This window comes from Peromyscus leucopus, chromosome 2 (genome assembly GCF_004664715.2).
Source record: "Peromyscus leucopus breed LL Stock chromosome 2, UCI_PerLeu_2.1, whole genome shotgun sequence".
NCBI lineage: Eukaryota > Metazoa > Chordata > Mammalia > Rodentia > Cricetidae > Peromyscus > Peromyscus leucopus.
In genome coordinates, this window is record NC_051064.1 from 116,654,521 (window position 1) to 116,664,881 (window position 10,361).

General features: G+C 44.9%; 1 protein-coding gene across 2 annotated transcripts in view; it reads left to right on the forward strand.

Moving 5' to 3' along the window:
• Positions 1-2,123, forward strand: part of Stil (STIL centriolar assembly protein) — a 44,472-nt gene extending 42,349 nt beyond the window's left edge. For both annotated transcript variants that reach the window (XM_037202831.1, XM_037202830.1), the window contains one exon: positions 1,195-2,123. In XM_037202831.1, the coding sequence (XP_037058726.1) occupies positions 1,195-1,972 (778 nt within the window). In that variant the 3' untranslated portion in view covers positions 1,973-2,123. The remainder of the gene's footprint in view (positions 1-1,194) is intronic.
• The last annotated feature ends 8,238 nt before the right edge of the window (positions 2,124-10,361 follow it).

Here is a 10,361-nt window from a genome sequence, read left to right on the forward strand (position 1 = left end):
AATATATTTTGAACCCTCATCCTCTCTCACTGAACTTATGTACCATTTAAGTCAATATTAAGCAAATGTCATTCTATAAGTACTTGTTCAAATTAAAGTTATAATAGGTGTTTTACTATTGCTTGCCAAGTATTTATACTCTTTATTTATTTGCTTGTTTCGCTCTCTTCTTTCTCTCTCTCTCTCTTCTCTCTCTCTCTCTCTCTCTCTCTCTCTCTCTCTCTCTCTCTCTCTCTCTCTCTCTCTCTCTCTGGGTGTGGGTGTGGGTGTGTGTGTGTGCTGGTGTGTAAGTGATCAGGGAACAGCTTGGAGTACCATGGGGTCATTAGGTTTAGCAGCAAGTGCCTTTACCAAGGAGCCGTCTCAAAGGCCCTGACAGTTTTATTTCTGAACTGAAAGACAGAGACCCTGTGACATCTGTGACCACATGGTGGTTTCTCCAGTTCTAGGAGATCCAGTGCTCTCTTCTGGCCTATAGGTACCAGGCACATATGTGATGCACATATATACACACAGGCAAAACATTCACACACATAAAATTAAAACAAATCTTGAAGAAAAAAAGCATGAGAAAGAACTACATATACCTGTTGGAATTCACAAGTTCTCCATGCTTTCTATGCAGAACCACGTTTATTTGAGCAACTCATTATATAGCCCAGGTTCATTGCTATCCTGTCTCAGCCTCTTGCTGATTACAGACATGATCAAGACTCCCATTAGGGAGTAACTATTAGATAATGCAATAATGTATTTTCTCCCTTCCTTCCTTCCTTCCTTCCTTTCTGTTTTTGCTTTCTGTTTTGTTATGCTTTTTGACAGGTTCTTGTGTAGCTCAGGTTGGTCTTGAACTGATTATCCTGCCTCAGCCTCCCAGTGACTGGGATAGCAGGCCTGCAGCACCACACCTCACTTGGTAATGTGTTTCTTCACGATGGCCATCTTATGTGCATGCTGTCAGTGTAAAACATTGACCCTGGCAAGCCAGTGATCTACATTCAGTCTGTGAATACAGATTGCCTCCCAGTTATAGTGTATACCCTGAATGTGTGTCTGCCCATGAGGACTTACGTCTGAGGAGTCAGTTAAAAAGCCCCAGTAAGCTTAAAGCTGAAACCTTTGTTACTTTTGCAGAATGAAACTCTTACTACTTAAAATAAGGTTAAAAACTGCCTTACTTTTTGTGTCTTGCAGTGTTTTGGCATGTATCAGCCCAGAAGCAGTGGTCTCTGGATTAAACTACATGTCATTTGCTAATGTTGGCATGAGCGGCTTAAGTCCCACTGGTGTGGATTTGAGCATGGAGGCAAATGCTATAGCTCTGAAATACTTGAATGAAAATCAGCTGTCACAACTGTCTTTTGCTCGATCAAACCAAAATAACTGTGACTCATCTTTTGGCCTCCTACATATTAATTCAGACAGAAGCACAGTGGGGCTTAGCTTAGTTTCACCAAGCAACATGTCATTTGCAACCAAAAAATACATGAAGAGATATGGTCTCTTAGAAAACAATGACAACTGTGAGGATGAAGAGTCCTCCAGCCATGCAGACAGTGAGATGGACCATATGTTGAACAGAAACCCTGCATGCAGACCTGTGCAACTCGGTCATCAGAAAGCACCTTCTCAGAATGCCTGTGAAAAAGCTCTAACTAACTGTGACTCTGAGGACATACATACAGATGTGCCAGTATTGAGAAATATCACAAATGAGGCTGTGCAGCCTAGAGCAACAGAGCTGGTGAATGAAGACCCTGCTTTCTCCTTAAGGAATCTTAAACCAGACCCTGCAGTGAACCTCCGAACTGGAAAAGCAGAGTTTACTCGACATCCTGAGAAGGAAAATGAAAGTGAAATTTTTCCTGGAACCTTGCAACCTCCTGAGACTTTAAAGCAAATGAATAGCATGAATTCAGTGGGCACCTTCTTAGATGTGAAGCGTCTCAGACAGTTGCCGAAGCTGTTTTAACTCTTTACTCCTCCTTTGTGATGTGAGGACTAGGTGTGTACTGACGGCACTTAAGGAAACCAGACCTTTGGGATCTCTTTTTTTGCTTGTTTTTGAGACAGGGTTTCTCTCTGTAGTCCTGGCTGTCCTGGAACTCGCTCTGTAGACCAAGCTGGCCTCGAACTCAGAGATCTGCCTGCCTCTATCCCCCAAGTGCTAGATAAGATTAAAGGTTTGCACCACCATTGCCTGGCCATGACCTTTGGGATTTCTAATAACTGTAAGCATCCGTTTCCTGTTTGTAGCTAATTATAGTAACATTGGTCAGCAGGTGACCCACTTGTGAAATGTCTGGTTAGTGGGAAGGCTGGGTTTGTTTTGCATCACTGAGCCTAAAGCAAAAGTAAAACAACAACCCTAAGATCAGGTATGGCATCAAATCAAGTTCAAATGTGCTCCCTCATCCCCAGAACCTCGCATGTACTAATGGGCTCTGTTACTGAGCCCTACCTCAGAGCTACAGCCTCAGCTTGGTAGGTTTTTGTGAGACAGGGTCTCAGTATGTAGCCTCGGCTGGCTTCGACTTAGAATCCTTCCACCTTCCGCGTCTGGCTCAGGTATGCACTTTACCTAGTATCTCCAAAAGACAATTTCTTACAAGATCATAGTAAGTTTCAAAACCAAGATACTACATTAGGCACAATACTGAGTAAACCACAGAACTCTCCATTGTCTTTGGTTATTTGGTGGGAAGAGGCAGTGCTGGTGCTTGAACCCAGGACCTCATATCAAGTGTTCTAGCACTGAACTTCATACTTCATTCCATGAGGTGTACCGCTGATTTGTATTGTTTGTGTATAGAGACATGAAATTATATCACATAGCTTCCATTAGCCTAAAACACATCCTCCCTCCAATCCCTACCCTTGATAGTCCATGATCTTTTTACCATCAGCAGAATGTTTTTTGTCATTAAAAAAATGTTTCATAAACAGAACTGTACTTTTAAAATGTGTTTTTTTTTTATTTAGCATTATACCTTTTGAAATTTACTGCCTTTCTCCCAATAATGTCCTGAGATCTGTCCAAGTGTTGAGTGTGTCAATAATTCTTTACTTCCGCTCCCCTCAAGTTGTTTTAAATTGTTATTTCTAAATATAAAATAAAACTATCCGCATTCACTTGAAAGATGAAGGTCTCTGCTAAGGTTATAATATGGTGTCTTGTGTTAAAGTTTGGCTAGTAAACTCAAAGCAGCAGACTTGTTTTCTGAATGTCTTTCTAACCCAGCTCCGGCTTCCTGAGAAGGTACTAGTAGAGAACTATTGCTGGTAGCAGGGCCAGAGAGCCGGGGACCAGTTGGCATCCCTTTCCCTCCTTCATCGCTGCAGTTTGAAGTCACAGTTAGACACAAGTGACAGCGCCGTTTCCCTCCGTGTTCCTTACATCCCCGGTGAGTAGTAGAATTGTCGCTGCTCTCTTTAAATTGAGCCCTCCAAGGTTCACCCAAAAAGTGAATGTGGGTGCCATTTGTATTACACTTTGAAAACAGAATACTAAGCCAGGTATGGTGGCCCATGCCTTTAATCCCAGCACTCGGGGGGCAAAGGCAGGTTCTCTATAGGTTTTAAGCCAGCCTGGTCTACAGAGCAAATCTTAGGACAGCCAGAGCTACAAAGAGAGAAAGGGGGAAAAAAGAAAAAGAAAAAGAAAAGACAGGGGTTGGGGATTTAGCTCAGTGGTAAGAGGGCTTGCCTAGCAAGCACAAGGCTCTGGGTTCGATCCTCAGCCGGGGGCAGGGGAAGAAAAGATGTCAATGCACTAAGCAATAGCCTCAACAACTCTTCCTGTGAATCTCTTTTTTTTTTTAATGCCAAACAAGAAGCTGTTTGTTAGGACTGTACAAACAGCCTGAGTTAGGAATAATTTAATCTCACCACCTGATTGAATGCTTCTGGTAAGATGTTTAAGCGTTTTCAAACTGAGTTTAGACCACAGATTAATTCACAAAACATCTTTCTACTTAGTGCTTGCTAAGAAGGACCATCAATAAAGCCTACGCTAGAAAGTTCTGTAAGAAGCTTGCTTCTGTGAGCAAGGAAGGGAAGTTAGTTGCCCTTGGGTGTATTTGGCAGAAGCATTAGTACAGGGGAAACTGGATTTAAAGACTGGAGATGTTTGCCCATTGAGTGGCATTTCTCAGAATTTCTATCTCCTAGCCACATGGCATACTATCTATAAGATCATGGGTGCTATTTCAATTGGAATAAGAAAATGGTGGAATTTAGATTATCCGGCTTCTGGGAAATAAACCCATTAGTCTGAGTCCCTCTTCAAATGTCCCTCCTTCAATCTCTCAAGAGCCCTGCTTGTTGATTGTAAACTGTTCTTTTAGCTTGTCTTTATCACTCTATCCAGTGCTCAGTCCCATGGAAGTAGGTGTAGACATGTTAAATACATCTTGTAAAAGCTGCAAAGATTCTTTTTGTTTTTTCAAGACAGGGTTTCTCTGTAGGCCTGGCTGTCCTAGAACTCACTCTGTAGACCAGGCTGGCCTTGAACTCACAGAGCTCTGCCTGCCTCTGCTTCCCAAGGACTAGGGTTAAAGGAGTGCACCACTACCTCCTGGCAAAGCTGCAAAGATTCTAAAGAAAAAGAGTATATGATGAAAAGCCACTGTGACTGCGCTTTTCTTGTTTTGTTTTTCGAGAGGTTTCTCTGTGTAACAGCCCTAGCTGTCCTGGAACTTGCTTTGTAGACCAGCTAGCCTTGAAGTCACAGAGATCCACTTGCTGAGTGCTGGGGTTAAAGACATGTGCCACCATGGCATGCTGATAGCTTCTGTCTTTTTAGGACTTGCTGTGTGCTCATGGCACTGCACGGAACGCTTAGTACAGAAGCTCTTAGCACAGAGTAGTTCTTTGATGCTTCCTGGCGGTCCATATTGTTACCTTCAGGAATGAGATAATCTTACTTACTTATGTAAATTACTGTCAGAGATCTAGGTGTTCTGAAGCCATGGAGAAAGAAAGTATCCCTGAGGCTGGAGAAATCCAGGAGGAGCTAGCTTCCTACTGGACATGGATCTGGAGCTGGATTCAAATACTCTACTGTCTAATACTGCACTGTCCAAGCTGCCCTACTCCACTTTCCTTCTGAGAGGATTTCTTACCCTTAGCCAAGAGCAGTAACTACCCTTTACTGAGTGTCCTGAAGGAGGCACCTCCAGCTTTGGTCAAGGGTTCCACTAATGACCACACAGTGTTGAGCTAGCACTGAGCCTGTTGCAGGAGCCCCAGATTAGCAATGTCTGTGCACTGTCCCTGCTCTCCAGGTGTTGCTCACAAGGGCAGGACCTTTACCAGTCTCCCAGGTAGAGGGGCCTTTATGTCTGCACAGTCTCAGGATACTGCCTGGAACTTGCAGACTTTCTACTTTCAAAGTGTTCTCCCAGGTATTTCCCCCATATTAAAAGCCTTACAGCAGGCATATTTAACACTTCTTTACAAAAGATAAAACGTACCAGCTACAACTGAGCCAAAGTTAACAGCCTCTACCCTGTGGCAACTACCCCCTCTACCGTTCCTCTACACCAGCACCTTTCCCCTCAGTACTCAACAGGTAGGTGGAGCCTGCTAGGTACTGATCAAGACGTTGAACTTAATGAACAAGGCAACCATGCCTTGTCAGAGCTCAGTCTGATGAGGGACTGATGCAGTCAGGTAAGCAAGCACTTATACTAAAACTAGGAAGATGTCAGCACAGTAGAGAAACAGAGAGAAGCTTTTTTTCAGAGTATTCTCGAAAAGTGACATTTTTCTGGAATCTTTTGTATCCATAAGAGAAGGGGGAAATAGAATATTTTTTATGTTAATGTGTGGGGAGGTGAGGACACTGTTTAGGAAGAAAGGACGGGAAACCAACAGTAGGAAAGGCTGCAGCCACTGGATTCTTGTTCCTGTGGCCCAAACTCAACACTAGGTAGGTAACTTAGAGGTTTTAGATCCCTGATTTTGGAGATGACAAGGTAACCCTGTGTGACACACTGTGCATGAAGTGTTAGTACAATGATAAGACATGAGCCAGGCATGGTAGTGCACACCTTGAACCCCAGCACCTGGAAGGCAGAGGCAGGTGGGTCTCTAAGTTTGAGACCAGCTTGGTCTACATAGGGAATTCCAGGACAGCCAGAACTACTTACTAGACAGACCCTGTCTCAAAAAAAATAAAACAGAAAAAAAGAAAACATGAGCAGAGCTGTGAAGGTCCTGAGGAAGGGAAGACTTCTGTATGAGCGAGCAGGTGTCAAGCCTCACCTTGAAAGATCCTGGATGATTTCCCCAGGTGTAGATAAGAAAAGATTTCCCTCTTTTTTAAAAAATATGTTTAGTATACTTCACAATAAAAAAAAAAAAAAGATGAGTTGTTTCCCTCAACAAAGAAATTGTGGAGGAATGCTGGCTGAAAGAAGGCCATTATGTTGTCTCCACATCTGACTTACACATTTCCCTTTAAGTAAAAGAAAGCCCCCTAAAAGGTGCCTGGGAGTGTGGGGGCCTGGGTGATGCCCCCCTACATCCCCCATCTCTCCTAACCGGAGCCGTCTGGGTCAGGGGAGAACATCCTCAGAGGAAATCCTGCTTTCCCATTTCCTGACCAGAGGCTGAACTCCAGGAAGAGGATGGATTGGAGAGAGCTGTGTCCTGCCTCTTCATGGGAGGTCTGGGGCCAGGACAAGGTGCTTATCAAAAACAACGGGAAGGATGACATCAGGCATTCATGGGAGTTACGGTTGTGGGGTCCTAAAAAGTACCCTGAGGATACAGCCAGAGGAGAGCAGGGACTGGGTCTGGATCACAGTGCAGGGTGCATGCCTTCATCTGTCTCAGGGTCTGAACAAGTTAGCAATCAAGCAGTCAAACCCAGGCTCTCAAGTGAAGCCTGACTTTCCAGAAAGGGAATAAAGGCAGTACCCACACACAGTTCCAGACTTGTATCACTACCATTTCTTCCAAGCCACATTTTAGAGAACGCTTCAAAATGCAGCTTATCTGCTCCCTCGCATCCTCCTCTCCATCCTACAGGAGACCTGGAGACCTCGCATGGGAGGGCTGTTTTCCTCTTTGTTGAAACTCCATAGCTGTTTCTCTGATTCTTTTGTCCTCTTAAACCATGTGCACCCATGGCTATAAGCACTCTGGTGTACGACCCCTTGTCCAGTGAAGAGCCACAAGTAAAAACATCTTCCTCCCTCAGGGTAGAGGGCTGAGGAAGGCACGAGTTCCCTAAAGCTCATGCCCTACCTTGATAAAGTGACATCAGGCCTTAGCTGAGGTTGGGATTGGGCCACAGTTGAGTCACTCACTCCTGATGAGTGACTTCAGATTTCAGACCCGCACAAGACTGACTGTGGAGCAGCTATGGAAACCTGCATTTCTCCACTGCACCAGGTGGGGGCACCACTCAGGGTTAGTGTGACCACAATCCGAGATCGTTTCTCTGTCTTTCTAGGCCAGACAGCGTGCCCTTTTAGACAGCCCCGTGGCTAGTTTTAGAGCCAAGACAACTAGACAGTTCCACTTCCTCCAAGTGAAACCCAGGTTCCTGCTGGGTGTTTACCCTCTCCATTTCTCTCTGCGGCTCCATCCTCCATTGATTTCTTCAATACATAGTCTGTCCCTACTACAGTCCAAAGCAAAGGGCCCCAGTGTGAAGCCCTGCCTGATACACAGCCTCTCCTGCGTTCTCAGCGCTTCTTAATGCCCCTCTCTAGCAGAACACACATTAGGCTGCATGGTTACTCTGGTTACTCTTTGCCTCTGTTTCTGTTCCTCCACGAAAGTGTCTCTACACCTAAATACAGGTAAGCCTCATTTAAAAAAAACAAAACAAAACAAACAAACAAAAAACCACTGCTCTGTTCCTTAAATGCCCCAGACACGGTGCTTTTTACACAACTATCAATCAGTCTTCTCAGCAGCCCTGTAAATAGTGTTTTTAGAGATGAAGAAACTGAGGCACAGAGTAGTTGAGAAGAATCTCTAGCTCAGGGTGGCCTGGTGATCACTTATACACCCTTAACTATACTAGGTCATGTCCTGGGGTTATGGGTTCAGGGTCAGGTACCCGGGGCTATGTAGAGGAGAGAGATGTCTTCTGCCACAGCTTCTGGTGATCCAAAGCTGCCTGGCAGAGTCCAGCCTGCCGGGCACCTATGAGTCTCCTTAAAAAAAACCTGCCATTCCTCCTACACACCTTTTCACCTTTTCATTCCGTCTCCTTCCCCGCCCCATCCAGCTGATGACTGTCTCAGTCTGTGAGGAATGTGAAGAGGGGATGTGGATGCTGCTCTCAGGTGCCTCTGCAGAACAGAAGTTCTTACTGAAAGTGCAAGCAGAGGCTGTGGAGGAAAGACGCAGGGTGAGAGGTTAAAGACAGATGCAGAGATGAGGGCTTTATACAGGAAAGAGGAGCAGATTCCGAGTTTGCCCGAGCCTCAGATAGAGACTGGAGAGATAAAAAGCAGAGTGAACAAGATAAGAGATGAAAGAGATGGATCCCGGGGTTCCCCCTCCCCCTTGCATCCTTGGTACCGATAGGAGGACTGAAGGTCAGAGGAAGAAGTGGCCCTACCTCCTACAGAAGTGCACGCCTCTCTTCCAAACAGCATCAGCTCAGGTCCTCTCTTATCTCCAGAGCTTCCCCTTGTCCTTGTGCACTAGGACTGGGCAGCACAAGTGTCACTGGGTGGAAGGCTCCTGACAAGTCAGCCAGGAAGAGGGAGAGGAAGGACAGCACCGGAAGGGCAGGTTGACAGGGAAGTTCTTCTAGACGAGGTAAGCTTGAGGAAGGGCACAAAGAATGTTTGTAAAGAGCTGTCTGTGTTAAGATGTGCTTTTAAGGTGCACCATTTCAGTATCCAGTTGGCTGAGGATTGACAAACACATACACTGTATAGTCATTACTGCAGTCAACGTGTAGACTATGTCTCTGATGGAATGTTCCTTGTGTGTCTTTGAGGTGGTACCCCTGCACCATTGCTTCTTACCCTTCTGAACTCTGCCATTATAGATTTATTTTGCTTTTTCTGGAGTTTTATGTAAATCTAGCCAGATACTATAGATGCTGTCTGGCCTCTTTCACAGAGTGTGCATGGGGAAGGGGGTTCTAGGCTTTTACATGTATCTGAAGTTTTTATTGCTTAGCAGTATTCAGTTTCAAGCCTGTACCACCTGTTGATACACTTTTAAATTATTTCTACTTGTTTTTATTTCTACTTTTTTAATTTTTTTTTTTTATTTTTGAGACAGGGTCTCACTATGTAGCTCTGACTGTCCTGGAACTCACAATATAGGCCAGGCTGGCCTTGAACTCACAGAGATCCACCTGCTTCTGCCTCCCAAGCACTGGGATTAAAGCTGCATGCCATTACTCCCATCTTATTTCTTTTTGGCTACTGTGAATAAGGCTTTCATGTGGATTTGCTTTTACTTCTCTCAGTAAGTATGTGTGTATTAACCATATGTTTATAAGGGGCTACCAAAGTCTTCTCCAAGATGGCTGAGTAATTTTTGCACTCCCTCAATGTACAAGAATCCCAGTTGACAAAGGCTGAGGGGCCCCCAACTGGATCAGGCCCTCTGTGTACGTGAGACAGCTGATTGGCTTGAACAGTTTGGGAGGCATCTAGGCAGTGGGACCAAGTCCTGTGCTCATTGCATGAGTTGGCTGTTTGAAACCTGGAGCTTATGCAGGGACACTTGGCTCAGTCTGGGAGGAGGGGACTGGACCTGCCTGGACTGAGTCTACCAGGTTGATCTCAGTCCTCGGGGGAGGACTTGTCCTGGAAGAGGTGGGAATGGAGGGTAGGCTGGGGGTAAGGGGAGGGGGTGGGAGGGGGGAGAATAGGGGAACCCGTGGCTGATATGTAGAACTGAATGGTATTGTAAAATAAAATAAAATAAAGAAAAAGAAAAAAAAAGAATCCCAGTTAGGGGCTGGAGAGACGGCTCAGCAGTTTAGAGCACTGGCTGCTCTTTCAGAGGACCCAGGTTCAATTCCCAGCACCCACATAGCAGCTCACAACTGTCTGTAACTCCATTCATGGGGATCTGACATACATGAAGGTGAGATACCAATGCACACAGAACATAAAAACTTTTAAAAAGAGTGCAGTATTAGCAAAGCAAAGAATCCCAGTTGACCTCCATCCCTATCAACACTTGATGTTGTCATCCCTTCACATTTGAGCCGTTTTTGATGGTTGTGCCATGGCAGCTCCTTGTAGCCTTAATTTCTTTTTCTCTGGTGTAACTTTTTCTTCTCTTCATGAAAACCTTGTCTTCTAAATTCACAAGGAATTTAAACTCGGGCACATTGCAATCACATGCAATGTTCAGCTGAAGATTTT